The 15,921-nt window shown below is 41.6% G+C and overlaps 1 protein-coding gene across 1 annotated transcript in view; it reads right to left on the bottom strand.

Annotated features, from left to right (window-relative positions):
- MAP2K5 (mitogen-activated protein kinase kinase 5) overlaps nucleotides 1-15,921 on the bottom strand; it is a 122,726-nt gene that overhangs the window by 104,087 nt on the left and 2,718 nt on the right. The window contains exons 3-7 of the mRNA XM_042474986.1: nucleotides 12,623-12,690; nucleotides 7,801-7,870; nucleotides 4,522-4,562; nucleotides 3,617-3,684; nucleotides 552-600 (exon numbers count right to left, since the gene is read on the bottom strand). Of these exons, the coding sequence (XP_042330920.1) occupies nucleotides 552-600; nucleotides 3,617-3,684; nucleotides 4,522-4,562; nucleotides 7,801-7,870; nucleotides 12,623-12,690 (296 nt within the window). The remainder of the gene's footprint in view (nucleotides 1-551; nucleotides 601-3,616; nucleotides 3,685-4,521; nucleotides 4,563-7,800; nucleotides 7,871-12,622; nucleotides 12,691-15,921) is intronic.

Raw genomic sequence — 15,921 nt, 5'->3', positions numbered from 1 at the left:
GCCTCGCGGTATTTATTTGCCCATCAGTCGCAAGGCTCTTGCATGCAATTGCAACAGGGAGGTGTTCCAACATTTCTCTCTTTTACAGTGCGAAATGCACAACGATTGGTGTGGGATGGCGTGCCCAAGAACCCATCAACATATATACTTCCTATGACCACTTTTCATGATTCGGTGTTTGGTATCACGTCTGTTGACACCCGTATGCAAAGCCCTAACAAGCCAGAAATCCTATTTTGCTATTCAAAATTGATTAAGTTCTCTTCCCCTGAATTGAGGCAGCAGAACGATGGGTGCGAGAGGCCCTTCAATCTATTTGGAGCTAAATCTGATTAGCGCCTTTTGAAAAAGGGGAAGTAAATTGGTGTGCCAATCCAAATCAATCAGGGCCAGAGACTCCTCCGTAATGCAAGTCCCTTCGCAGCCTTGCCTCGACTTTATTAAAAGAACACATTACTAATAAGTGAGCAGTAAGCATCTCCAAGGCATGTTTCTATTTGCGCTGGAGCCTGGATTGCATTTTCCCCCTCCAGCCCCATCCAAGCACCTACCTGGCCATTAGCTAAGATCTTCTTCAGCTCTGCAGACGACTTCTTCAAACTGCAGAAATGGAAACGACAAAAAGGATCAGGAGGAGAAAAATAAATATATATTTCAGTGACTGTATAACTGAATCTATTGAATGGAACCCCTGACTTGTATAAAAAGGCTGACAGTTGTTCATTGTTGCCTATGCCCAATGTTGTGTGAATGCAGCATCCACATGCTCAGCCTAAAATGTCATGTAAAGGAGGCCTCCATAGATTTCATCTTCTTTCATTTATTCTCCTTTTAAGATTCAATGGGATTGCAAAGAGAAGACCTGGGTGAAGGGGGAGAATATTGAGAAAGCCAGATATCTGGGGTTAGGGGAAAGAAAATTGGACTCGGGGGATCTTTGTTTCAGATTCAGGTTCTCCATCTGTAAAATGGGAATGGGTGCAACGTACCAAGTGTTTCTCTAAGACAGTGGTTCTCAACCCTTGATCCTCCATTTATTTTGGACCTCAGATACCAGAAGCCCCAACCAACTTGACCAAAAATCAGGAATTTTGGGAGCCGAAGTCCAAAACATCTGGAGGACCAAAGGTTGGGAACCACTGCTCTAAGAGGATTAAGGATCAAATCCATTTAGGCCCAAATGCACTCTAGAAATTTCAGTTAAAAAAAATGACCCAAAAATCCTTGGTCAGCTTATCCATGGGTCCATGTAAGTCTTGTATTTTAACTGCTATCAAAAAAGGAACCATCCCCTTCTCTGAGTAGAGTTGCAAATGGTGAGAGCTAAGTCCATCCCAGGAGCAGCTAAAGAAGATCCGACCCTCTCTACTCTCTCCATCATGATGCCATTTCTGGACTTTTTGAATGTTTTGGCAGGAAAATGGCACTTTTCTTTGGAATTTGTTATTTTTATTGGCATGATGCTTTGTGATGGGGTGGACCAGAGGCATAATACTGAACAAAGTGAAAGGAGGGCCTGGGCACTGAACAAATGGACGAGTTTATGCAGCAAACATTCATTTTAAGAGAACCTATTTAAAACTTCCTGCTAGATTTTCACCCTCAAAGGTTAAATATCAAATAAGCCACCAAAGTCCCACTGCCAAACAAGTCCCTCCTGAAACTTTAAAAATAAAAAGGATTAAAAAAAGATATATATTCTTGACAGGTACACACACATCTTGATCATTGATCACGGCTGAAATAAAAACACGTATGTGGTACCTTTGTTCTTTAATAAGCCACTTGTCTGCTGGACTGCTTTAAAGGGAGAGCATTTTTGCCAAATGAAATGTACACTGATCTTGTCATCTCCTGCAACCAACAGTTTTGCGAACATGAAACAGAGGCAGACTGTCAGCGACTTCAAAACACTCCCTCTGAACGCAGATGGGTTTGGGAGAAATGAAAGCCAATTAATTGCCCCATTAGATGTCAGCCTCTTCTCAAGGCATTGTTTGTTGGGCACTTTCAGAACTGGCTCAAAGTACATAGAGAGAAAACAAACAACCATGGATCAGGGAGTCCAGTGTGGGAGAGAGAGAGGAGGACTGCTTTATAAAATATAACTACTAAGCCTCAAATACTTAGTAACAAATGTTATACTCCTTAATATTCTCCTGACCATCATTCTCCTCTTCTTAGTAAGCAAGTATTTTATCTTAAACCTCAGATTTGCCCATTTCAGCTGCTGACCGTTATGGCCATCGAACACAGCACTGAACAATTTCCCCTGGATTTGGTTAAATACTGCAGGAAATCTTCCAGTAGTTCAGCAGCAGCACTTTCAAACGTCCAGAAACCCCTCGTTGCCCACTAAAACCAGCATGGCCAACCAGTTGCCTATAGGAAGCTCTCCAAGAGGACAGGAACCCACCTTCTGCCTCCTATTCCCCAACAACTCAGATAAAGAGGCATCCTGAGACTGATACTAAAGGGAAAATTTATCTGTCCTGAAGCCATCCCTATGTTTTTGTGGCTAGGAATTGCATGGTTCAACTGTTTACTCTGGGAAGAAGAACTTCCTCTTCTATGTTCTCAATCTCCACTACTGAGCTTCTGTGGATGAGGCAAGATAGGAGACATCCTAGCAAGCCATGGTCTTTCCAGGCATAGTTTCATGATGGAGGTCCTTCCAGCCCTCCCATCCCATCTCTTAAGTCTGCAAAACACAGAGCCATCTTGGCTTGTCTCTTGGGCTCCATCTGTATCATAGCCAAGCACAAATCCTGGTTCTTCTCCCATTTCTCCTTGACTCATTCTGCCAACTGCTATAATGCCCAAGGTGTTCATCTTGTCTTTCTCCCAGCCACAATGACAACAATCCCATGCTCCTCAATGTAACAGGAAAAGGGCTTATGCTTCAGACATCTGGTCAGAGCACACCAAGGTAACACTGGTCTATATCAATTAAGAGACAATATTTTGGAAAGGACCACTATATATATATAACTTATCCAATGTTACATGCAGAGTTTCATCACCTCCATTCTTTTTTACTTGTAACACAACCTGCTGGGTCAGCAATAGCAGCCTTGAGCCCCAGGACTGGGGAAAAGATGGGATAAAAATAAAATATGATAATAAAAATCCTATTTTGCAGAATCTACCCCAAGGCGCAGAACAAGTGAATGCATCCACAGCTGGGAAAGGGCTTGAAATCTGGTCTCTAGAGGTCATTTTCCTTGGTGCCCCTTCTGTGCCTTGGTCTGGCATTAGTTTGCCTCACACTACAATCTATACATTATGACAACTATCCATCCTTTAGAGGAAACTCTTTCCCCACATGATTAAAGCAACCGTTAGCACAGGAGGCCTGTTTGTATGCTACAGACAACATTTCTTGAAGAACTAGGTTGTCCAAATGCGCTCCCTGCGTAACACTCTCAGCCACTAACACTGCTTTCGACAAGCCACACACACTGAAAAACCCTCACTAAAACCTGGTCAACCAAATCCCCCCGAAGTTGCCCGGCGTTTCCCCATTTGCTTCCGTTAATTACGATGCAGGAATCACTTCTGGGGTTCTGCTTTAATAACGAAAGGCACGCTGCATGCTCCTCTCCTTGGTTCTTACCTATTGCTTGGAAGGGAGTCTGGGACGGCTGCGCCGCTATTGTTAGCAGACCCGGCGCGCGTATTTACCTGCAGGCGGGAAACGAAGCTTTATCAGTTGTTTCTATTCAGAGGACATGCTTCTAATTAACCTGTAATTTGCCACGAATTTTCTTATTTCGCTAGGAAGGTTAATTAGCAAGTTGCCGACGGTGGTGCAAACCCAGCATCTATGTAGGTTACCACATTGTGTTATGGAGGAATTGTGCTCCACGTTTGAAATGCTTGGTTAAGTGATTCAATCAAGAAGAGGCACTCGATAAGGCTTTTGTTCCATTCCTATTAAATACATATCCTTCTCCTGCCCCCCCAAAACCTCTCCGCACGAATATATCAATTAGATTTGCCTAAATGTCACCAAAAAGGCTGAGATGACATTGCCTACAAACTATAGGCAATTTGTGATCCAGAATCCTTGTAACGTTACACAGATGTGTGCCAATAAAATGAACGTTAAAGCATAAATATTACACAATCTGTGGGCTGTTCTTACGCAGGCGCAGATTAATTACATCAAATCAATGCAATGCTTTTCTTTCTGGATTGGAGTGGAATTGTTAGGATTGTCCAAGAGCACAGCATTTGCAAAATGTTCACATTTCAATGGAGTAGCAATGGGGATGTAGTAGGGAGTTGTGGTGCCATTATGTGTTTTATTTAATAAAGCTATTAACAAAACCAAGAAAAGAAACATTCAGATAGCTCAGACACACCAAAGAAATCTTTGCTCCTCTCCATATTGTTTTTTTTAAAAGGCTCTGCTTGTCAAGGCTCAAAAAAAGTACAGTTTTATTTGACATTTCAATAAGTGGAACAAAGCATTGCAAATCCATCTAAGTTTACCGAAACAATTATTGAAATTCCTACCTTCAGGCCATGTATGTTCCGTTTCCCAGGAGGTTTGCAAGCTGAAAGAGTAATTGACTAAATTGTAGAACACATCAGGGCCATTTACAAATTTGCTCAAAATGAAAGCTTCTTTTAAAAAAGAAAAGAGGGCAATACAGAAATGATCAGGGAGAAATGATTGGGAAGTGTCTCTCAACACCCAGAGCATGAATTACAAAACAACGTTTCTAGATCTGCAGGACTGTACATGTTTTTTTTAAAAACAATAAGACTGATATATATTCTAGTTCTGCTTTAAAATACATCAAAATCAAGATAACCGTGAACTATCACAAATAGTTCCAATGGCAAATAACACTTAAGTTCGGCTTCCATTCATTTTCACACAGTTTAGCTTGACATGAACGATGAACAAACTGGATTTGGAGCAGGAGCGACACATGTATGCCAGGCGTGCCACAGACTAGTCGTTTGCATTTAATGTAATAAGCACATTAAATGTTGTATATTAAATGTTATTCAGTATTCTTATGTGAAAGATGAAAAGATGAGGACCAAACCCAAGCATCTCCGAAGGACACCGAACACCAGGTATCATACAAATGGAGAGGATCTCTTTAGTTATTTACACAAGACTACTGTCAGGCTGTTCTTAAATATAGGTTTAGGGATGAAATACTGCAGAATGGAAAACAATTGTTCCTTAAAACCTCTCAAACTCTGCATCAACTTCGTCTCCCCCTCCTCACTCTCCGCAGCCCCTCCGTTTTTTCCAAATGCTAAAGCCGCAAAGGCTTCCAGCTATATGTTACAGACAGTTCCCATTTTAAAACTACAGTGCCCTACAAATTGTATGTTAAAGGGCCTGTCAATTTTGATTGATTGTCTGGGAAAGGATGGATTTGGTCCCTTACCCGCCTTCCTCGGAAAATACATGCATTTCACTCCTGCTTTTGACAGCAGGAAACAAAGCGATTTATTAGTCAGGAGGACACAGAGGATAGTTATTAAACACAGCAGTTAGGGGAGGCCTGTGCAATTTAAACTACATTAAACATTACTATTGTACTTTTAAATAAGAAAGACAACATTGTCAGTCTTGGAAGTGGAAGAGTAGGGTGGGTCGGTGGGTGGAAAATCTGAAACGCGTCCAATGAAAATGCAATCAGCCATTCCTCATTTAGAGAGGAAGGGAGTAATTGAAACAAGAAAACCATTGGGTTTTTTGGGCTATGTGGCCAAGTTCTAGAAGAGTTTATTCCTGATGTTTCCTTTTAGGACATATACAATATAATTGGATACAGAGTTAAAACATGATCTGGCTTAACTTTTATCTCTTGTATTGTTGTTATTAACTGGCCTCAAGTCAGCCTGGGCTATGTCCCAATGCACTGCTGGAGTGTGACCAGTTAAATCCCTGGGTTGCTTTTGGGTTTAAGGCGATCCCAAGGGCTCCCATCCATCTCAGGAGGAGTGGAGTGGGACCATAGGGAACCTTCCCATGCTGGCATTGGGCTCCTTTGCTTCTGTCTTATTCCCTGGGGGGCAATTTAAGAAGCAGGGCAGGAAGCAGAGAAAACCTTCACCATTCTATGAATGAGTGAGCTCCAAGCCCTTCTGTCCTCAGCTGATAATAAATAATAATAAATAATAATAAAATCTTTATTTGTATCCCGCCCTTCCAAAAGATCAGGGCGGCTTACAGTGATGCAACGAGTGCAGACAAAATACAGAGTTAAAAACACATAAACAACAATGACAACAGTCTAAAAAACAGCAATAAAAGCCCCTTAGCCCAACCTCATGGCCACGGAAGAGGAGGGAGGCCCACAGGATATTTAATCGGGGAATGCCTGCTTGAATAGGAAGGTTTTGAGGTCCTTCCTAAATTGGGCCAGGGTGGTAGATGAGCCGAGCTCCGTGGGCAGCGTGTTCCAAAGGGCTGGGGCAGCTGTGGAAAAGGCCCTTCTCGAAGTGGAAGCTAACCTGGCCCCAGGCACCTTCAGCAATTGCTGCCCAGATGTTCTGAGGGTGCGAGGCGGATTGTACGGGGAGAGGCGGTCCTTTAGGTATCCTGGGCCCAAGCCATTTAGGGCTTTATAGGTAATAACCAACGCCTTATATTGGGCTCGGAAGCGAATGGGCAGCCAGTGAAGATCTTTGAGCACAGGTGTTATGTGGCTGGTCCTGGATACGCCAGTGACCAGCCGGGCTGCCATGTTCTGTACCATTTGGAGCTTCCGAGTTTGGTATAAGGGTTGATGATCTGTTCAGGTCTTGCAAGATCATGGCCATGGCCTCCTTGATTGAGTCCATCCATCTGGTATGTGGCCTTTCTTCCTTTGTACTGCCTTCCATCCTATTCCTGGCATTATTGTCTCTCCCATGACATGTTTATGTTTTCTCATGTTATGTGTCTCAAGTATGAGAGCCTCAAGGGAGAGTTCAAGTGCTATCTTCTCAAAGACCCACTTGGTCTTCTTGGACATCCAAGGTATCCTCAGCGCTCTTATCCAAATGAGTTGGTTTTCTTTCTATCCACTTTCTTCACAGTCCAGCTCTTGCATCCATAAATGATGATGGAAAATATAATGGCCTGGGCGGTCCTAACTTTAGTGTTCAGTTGTATATCATTGCACTTTAACTAGTTCTTTCATGACATGCCTCTAAATGAAATTGCAGACTACTACCTCTTTAGACTACAGTGCGTCCTCGCCTTACGCGGGGGATCCGTTCTGGATCCCTCTGCGTAAGGCGAATTCCGTCTATGCTCGAGCCCCATTGGAAACAATGGGGCTCGTGCGCGGCGGTGCGCACACGCCCATTCAATTGAATGGGACACGCCGCCCCTTCAACCCCGTGCGCGCCGCGGCTTGAGCACATATGCTCAAGGCCACGTATGGCGCGCCCACGTATGGCGCGCCCACGTATGGCGCGGGCGCACTGTACTTTAAATCCAAATTAAAGACTATTTTATTCAGGGAGGCCTTCTAACTTTTGTCTTGATTTTATGACTATATATTTTATGACATATTATTTAGACTTTTTATAGTATTGTTATAACTTTGTTATAGCAATATTTTACTAATTTTATAATCCTGTTTGTAGTTTTACATTGTTTTGTTTCTATTTTGGATTGTTGTTTTCTCTCCTCCGTAAAGCGCTACGTAAAGCCTATGGCGCTATAGAAATCAACGTAATACTAATAATGCTAATGATAAACCTCCAGAAAATGTACCAGATGATTGGACTGGTTACAATATCATCAATAATGACTAGAATTTGTTTAAGCGTTACCTCTTGGGTAGATCTGCAGAGGCACTATCAATTGTCCATTTACTTGCTGCTCCATTACTGTTGTATAATACTGCAAAACAAAAACGAGAGCAAGAGATTACACACACACAAAATACACAGAATGGAAACATGGCTTGTATGTCTAGCTGAATTTATGAAGCCCAGAGCATTAGTTGTGTCAGTGAAACAAAGAGGAAGTGTCATGCTCTTTCAGATGCTGTTTGGCATTACATGGTCTTTACTGGATTCAGGTCAACATATTAAAGTGGTTTGGTCTACTGGCGACTACAGAAGAACAGCCACAAAAAGTCCAAAGGCAGAGGTGCACTTGGCTGGCCAGGATTAGGATGACAAGGGTATAGCCATGCCCCACAAATAAGAACTATTCCCAAATTGAATTTTCTTTCAGTCCCCAAGTTCCTAGCATTCCAGGGTGAGATACTGGAAATCGTTTGAATTTAGAATTTGTCTAGTTGGTCTGCTCACATTGCCCTGGCCACTCTGCCTGCCCCTTTTCTTTGGATGCACAAACTGTATTTTTAAATTCACAACTGAAGTTTTAACTTAGGGACTGAAGGAAAATTTCATTTAGGAGGGAAATTCTTATTTGGAGGGGATACTATCTTTATTTTGCTCCCCTCCAATAGCTACATCCAGGTAGGATGAGAAGGATTTTCCAGCCCACAGCTAAAATAGATTCTGCACTACCTACTGACTCAGAAATAGATGTCCAGAACCGCTCTGCCAGGGAGGAATAACCAGCAAAGAGGCCAGAAAACCCTATTCCCTGCTTCCTCAGAAGGTAGAACTAGGTCTAATGGTTTTAAGTTGCAGATTTCAATTGAACATTGGAAGGACATTCTTGACTGTGAGAACAGTTCAGCCATGGAACCAATTGCCCAGAGAGATGGTAGGGTCTCCTTCTCTGGACGTCTTCTGAGGATGCTCTCACTGGACATCCTGCATTGAGCAACCAGTTGGACATAGGGGCCCTTTCAAGTCTCTGATCCTAGGATTCCCAACCTGTGGGTTCCCAAGATACTGCTGGATTACAATTCCCCCTAGGCATGCTGTCTGGGACTTCTAAGAGCTGACATACAACAACATTATGGACAGAGAGGATCGCTGCATCACCAACTCCTTCTTTGGAGGTCTTCAAACAGAGGTTGGGCAGGCGTTTCTTGAGAGTGTTTTACTTATATATTCCTGCATGGCAAGAGGGTCAATTACTTGACATTTCCTATGATGATATGAACATCTGGGCCCCATAGTTGGAGACCACTTTGCTAGATCATGCTGGCATTCTCCATATCTATGAGAATGGAGAAGTAAAGAAAAACCATAATTTTAATGGATTTTCGGATTATATGGCCACGTTCTGGAAGAGTTTGTCACACATATTTCGCCAGCATCTGTGGCTTGCATCTTCAGAGTTGAATGATGCATTTCCAGAATGATGTATTTCCAGAACACATCATTTTGAAGATGCCAACCGCAGAAGCTGGCGAAACATCAGGAACAAACTCTTCCAGAACAGGGTCACATAGCCCGAAAAAACCACGAAAAACGATGGATGCTGCCGGCCGTGAAAGCCTTCAACTTCACAAAGAAAAACCATGTTTAAACCCTGAGACACACACTCCAAGGCCCTAATACAATTCAGAAGCAGATTCTTACAGAAGCCCTGCTCCCTTCCTTTGTGCCGTTTTCACCAGAGAGGTTTCCGGCAGATCTTGCCCTGTGTTTCTTTAAAAATGAAAAAAGGCACAGTGGCCTTCTCCATTACTCAAACGGAGATGACAAGTAAATGAAATATCAATCATGTCAGCTGTCAACCTTTTGGGACAGCAATAACTGTTAACAAGTAGTCTGGAAAAATTGTCCAAAACATGATTTGTCCTCCACATCTGAGCACTGGAGGTTGCCATGGAAAGTGAAGGTGCCAGTGGCTATTTGGAACACTGTTCAGGTATTCTTTTTAATGGGAAATTTGCCAGTTATTGATCCAAAACATGTACCCTTTGCTTCCAGATGCCTGCGAGCAACTTTCCAATCAGCGGCTGTCAAAGAAATTACTGCCTTTTTTTAAACCAATAGAAGACAACAGCAACGGTTCAGCTCCACTGTCACTGAATGGCCCCTTGTAAATTAACCAAATAGCACAAATAAGAAATTCATTTTCATTATCTTGTTATGGGGCTTCTAAAATATACAACACAAAAAAACCTGTGTTGTCCTTCACTGCAAACCATCAAATAACCTGTTGCAAAACTTTAAAAGCAAACTCAGAATAAATGAGGTTCAATGGCAACAAAATATATTTTTTCCAGACACAAGACCTCCTCAGAAGATGACCTGTATTATACAATTTCTTCAGTTAACAACTAGACTTTACTTTAGACTTTCTAGAGAAGGAAAGGAACTTGTGGTTCTACAGATGTTTCAGTATTTCAACCCGCCATCAGGCCTAGTGAATAGAGCCAATGGGAAAGGATGAGAAACCCATGGTCCGACAACTTCTGGAAGGTAATAAGAGATGCCCATTTCTGTTCTTGACATTGTTGTTGATGATGATGATGATGATGATGATGGCATCCCAACGTTCTTGGAAATGGCTCTTTCTTTTATTAAATTTTATTTTTATTCCATAATCTCTTACATAACTTTGATTAGGATTCACCATTATATTGCATTTGTATTGTTTTATATGTCCCTCCCCTCTCCCTCTACTATCTTCTAGGTTAGTTTATATTATTACACTTTATAAGTTTCCCCCTTTCCCTTGTGGTTTCCGCTCGCTCTGAAATTTTTCTTTTCTCTTTTGACTTCAGAATTGTTTTCTTTTTAAATTTGGAGCTGAGGGGTTTGCTGGAGTTAAAGGTGAAGGACCCCCGTGAATGTGGGAAAACCACAAAGAAAGAAAAAAACATTGTTCTTTTCATCTAAGAGAACACTTCTAGAAATCCCAGGTCCTCCAATGCAACTCTATGGTCAAATCAGCCAGAGGTTGATCATAGAATTATGATGGAGGACCCACAAATGCCTAGAGGAGTGTTTTCTCTAGGAGCTTCTAGGTTCTCCAACACAACTCTATGGCCAACTTCTGGCTGGAGGACCTAGAGATGCCTAGAGATATAATATAATATATTAATCAAGACCACAAATAACTGACTCCGCAAAAGTCAATGTCGCAAATGTGGAGGGACAACTGTAGCAGGAGAGTCCTTATTAGCTCTTACATAAACTTCCACCAGCTTGTATCCAAAAAACTACCTGTATATACTCGACTATAAGGAATCCTCATGTATAAGTCGAGGGCAAGTTTTGGGGCCAAAATTATGGATTTTGCTATGACCCGTGGATAAGTCGAGGGTAACACTTAGGGGCATATAGCAAAGGACCTAAAGGATGAAGCAAAGCAAAGCAATGTCAAAGAACTTATAAAATTCCAGGAGACTTAACTCTTTCTGCTTCTTCTTAAGACTGGATGGATGAGAGAGTAGAAGGGGTCGGTGCTTCACATATTATACTCTTGCTTTTCACCAGGAGATGGTTCCTTCTTTTAAATAAGAGTTAAGATATACTGTACATTGACCCGTGGATAAGTCAAGTCAGTATTTTTGGGGTCAATTTTTGACCTACATTTCTAGACTTATACATGAGTATACAGTATATACAGTACTTCAGGCATGCTCAAAGGTCTGGAAGGCATGAACTTTTTGGTCTCCCGAGCCATTATCCAAAACCGTATTGGAATTTCTCCTGTTCAGAAGCAATCTGCCATGCAGCCTAATGGTGCTGGTGTTAGAGAAACACAAATCCTTGCATGCAATATTGTTCCCGTTTACTTTATTTTGGGGCAGAGGGTTGTGTAATAACAGATGTTATTACTGAATCAAACTGAATGAGAATCCCTTGCATGCAGTGATGCTCAAGGTAGATATTGGGAACTCGGTGTGTGGAAGGAAGTTTTGGCCCGGATTGACTAAGTTCAAGGGAGAACTCCAGCCTGCTTTGAAGGAAAGCTGTCCATCATCTTCTCCCTTTAAAGGAAAAGATGCAAAAGACGACCAAACACCACCACATTACTCTGCTTTAATTGAAAATCTATGTTAATGTCTAAACGCACCCTCATTTATAAAATACAAACGACAAGTCATTTATAAGGATATGCATAAGTCATTGCGATTCAATAAGTAACTTGTTTCCATATTTTTTTCGGTTATTAAAAGACAATGCATCTTTAAAATCTCATCTGCCTGCTGAGCCTGCAGCTAAAAGATAACTCTTCTGAGAGAAGGGGTGAAAAAGTCTCCAGATGAAAGCAGATTTTGTTTTTAAAAAACCATTTTTTTAAGAGCCGAGGGGTTCATTTTTAATGAGCCGTTGCTTTAAGTACTGCATAAAAAAATACAAGAAATTGATAGTCCATTTAGCGTGCACTATATCTAATGCAAAAGTCATTAGGGTGCATTACTCTTAATGTTCATGATATGATCTGTAAGTGTACTCACTTTTCCTCTAAAAAAGAAAGCGGGGGCAGAAAAAAGAAAAGAGGTGCTTCAAACTTTCATGCAAGATCCCAGCACCAAGATGCTCAAGCAACATTGGACTGAAATACTATTGCTAGATCTGATAGTTTTTTTAACAGTTTAGCTCCACTAGAAAAGTAGAAAAGGGCAGAATTCATTCAACTAATCACTCGTCATTAGAAGGTTGTGCAAATGCCAAACTCAACTGCAAAATGCTTCCTATTCAGTTTAAAATCTCTTATGGAGAAGCTTTATACCTGACATTGCAGCCAGTTTGTTATAATACCTACATAGGACAGCATAGCTTTCATTTCTTCATCGCTTCTGACAGTAATCCGGTCGCCATCCTCATCTTCATCTGCAAAAAGAAAAAGTTTAAGTTGAGAGTTACTCTGAAAACAAGTACATATATTAAACAGGACCTGAAGGAATTTAAAACACGGACGCAGTCAGACAGATGGCTAAAAATGCAGTTCTAGCCAATCTAAAAAACGTTGTTTATTGTGGTCACAGACCAAGAAATATACTGCAGAAGTTTAAAAAGAACAAATAAAAAGCTAAATCTTTTATAACATTACATATTAAAATAATTTTCGTACTCTTAGGCTGCATCTACACTGCAGAAATAATATGGCTCAACACCACTTGAACTGCCATGGATCAATGTTATGGGAACTGTAGTTTTGAGAGATGTTTTGCCTTCTCTCTCAGAGAGATCTGGTGCCACAACAAAGTGCAATTCCCAGAATTCCATAGCACTGAGCCATGGCAGTTCAGTGCGGATGCAGCCTTTATCTGAGCTGAGATTTAAATTAAACAGCTGGTCACTCTTTCTGAAATGAACAGAGACGAATATTCAAAGCAATAGGAAACAGTAAGAATTTCCAGAAAAATCACTCTTTGCAAGTAATTTCAGATGAGCATAAAGCATTAAACTATTAAACCACTGAACAGGGAGATATGAAACTGAAAAGAAAGCTCAAAATCATATCAATAGTACTATATCTTCAGATCACAGGCAACAGTTTTGTAGTGCTTTGCAAAAGTGGCATCAAACCGCATTATTTCTACAGTGCAGATTAGTGATTCCGAAACGCTGGTCCTCCAGATGTTTTTTGGACTTCAACTCCCAGAATTCCTGTTGACCAACCTGACTGGAGGTTTCTGGGAGCTGAAGTCCAAAACACTTGGATGACTAAAGTTTGGGGATTCCTGGAAGCACCTGTAGTCAGCATCTCATTCAAAAATGACACCGAGTTTTGAATTCTCAGGTGAAGTGGAGCATCTTTCTTCTTCTTCTTCTTACGGTATAAACAATTATATACAGATGGTTGATGGATATTAAAAGGAACTGTGTCTAAAACAAATGAGCATTATTTGTTATTTCATTATTCTGCCTCAGATACTGTATTTCTCAGATTAAGTAGGAAGATCCTTTATCGCTCCACTGGAAAAAAAGATGGTTCCCTCCTTCAAAACAATGCAATATAACACAGAGAGGGTTCAGAAGGGTTTGCCAAGGCCTTCCGCTTGCCTAAAGCACAAACAAAGCGCCATTCCAGTCCATTAGGGATGCAAAAGTAGAACTAAAAACGGAGCCTGGATTTTACTACTAATGTTGCATCCTCAGAAGACACAGATGGCAGCCAAATATTCCAGAGCAATCTTTTTGCAAAAAGACGCAGTGCTGTCATGCGCTGGCAAAACGGTTTGGGATAAAAGGGCCATAACAAGCCATATGTCGTGCGCCGTTTTATTTGCGGCGACATGGAGTATAACGGCGCCAGGCCCATCAAGGTCCAAAGGCAAGGGAGAATACAGCCCCAGGTAGAGGCAGCCGCCGAAGATGCACCGGAGGTAGCAATAACTAAGCAAAACAGGAGCTGGGAAGGAGGGCCATTAGCCGCCTCCAAGAAAGCCATCAAGTAGCTGAGAAGATGTTTAAACCAGCAAAAATTTGGGCTTTCAGCATGGAGAACATAACCCAAGAACCCAAGCAGCATCGATATAGGTTGACATATTTCTGACGCTGCTTAAATGGCAGGGGAAACAGTTGTCACGCCGGATGCAAAATGACAGGCGAAAGATAAGCACAGTGGCAGATGTTAAAGAGCAGCGAGGAAATCTATATATTTCTCAGGCAGGTGCAGCCAATGATGCCAATAACAAGGGTTCTTGCTCTGGCTGCAAGTGCCTCTTCCTTGTAGGCAGAGCTCAGTGGAGGTTGAAGCGCAAGGCTGGAAAAGATGGAAGGAGAAAGGCTGGCAACCCACAGCCATGTTCACCCCACCATTTGCACTGGACTGACCAGCTCTCATGGCTTGACCGGTGCCTCAAGAACTCTTCTCTGGCAAAAATGCAATACCCAAGCACTGTATTGGTGTATTAGCGTGTACCCACATTGCAGAATTAAAGCAGTTTGACACCACTTTAATGATCATGACTCTGTCTTGCAGAATCCAGAGGTTTGTAGTTTGTTGAGGTATTCAGCCTGGTCTGTTAAAGAGCTCTGGGGCCTCAACAAACTACAAAATCCCAGGATTTTGAAGGACAGATTTGTACAGTGGTATCCACTGGGTATCCACTGAGGTTCAGTCCCAGGACCCCACCCATGGACACCAAAATCTATGGATACTCAAATCTCATTAAGTACAATGGGTATTATTACTACTACTACTACTACTACAATGGGCCCTTGGTATCTGCTGGGGTTTGGTTCCATGACCACTCCATGAACACAAAAATCTGTGGATGCTCAGATCCATTAAATGCAATGGGTATCATCATCATCATCATAGTGGGCCCTTGGTATCCGCTGGGGTTTGGTTCCAGGGCACCCCATGGATACCTAAATCTGTGGATGCTCAAGTCCCATTGTATACAATGGGATATTATTATTATTATTATTATTATTATTATTATTATTATTATTAATGATATTACATTGGGCCCTTAGTATTGGCTGAGGTTTGGTTCCAGGACCCCCATGGATACCTAAATCTGTGGATGCTCAAGTCTCATCATATGCAAGCAAACCCTGTGATAGGGTCCCCTTAGGGTCGGAAATGACTTGAAGGCACATAACAAGTCCTTTTCCTAAATGTTCACAGCATTTCATACTTACTATCATCTTGCAAATCACTGTAAAACATTTCTGCAAGTCTGGCTTATATCATTTTAATAATATTATAGATGGGGGGAGGCACAATTAAGATTGGGCTGGGACCACTTATTGAATCCCTAATTTGCTTGTGCTTTTGGACCTGACATATCCAGTTCACAGCACATACTCATAACCACCGAAGTTACTCCAGTCCTGACAATGGGACCTGAAATCAGGAATCTCTCTCTCATATACATATATATATATATATATACACACACACACACACACACACACACACACACACACTAATTAAGTTTCATTTTGAAGCCTAAGTTCTCCACAATTGACTGGCCACCAAAAAAGCATGGTCAGTGCTCAGGAAATCAGCTAAATCTAGAGGATAGGACATTCCAGCGACCAATTTAATGACTTATATTATTATTATTATTATTATTATTATTATTATTATTATTATTATTATTA

The sequence above is a fragment of the Sceloporus undulatus genome, chromosome 6, assembly GCF_019175285.1.
Source record: "Sceloporus undulatus isolate JIND9_A2432 ecotype Alabama chromosome 6, SceUnd_v1.1, whole genome shotgun sequence".
NCBI classification, from domain to species: domain Eukaryota; kingdom Metazoa; phylum Chordata; class Lepidosauria; order Squamata; family Phrynosomatidae; genus Sceloporus; species Sceloporus undulatus.
Note: the sequence above shows the minus strand (reverse complement) of the source record. Positions and strands in the feature narration are given on the sequence as shown.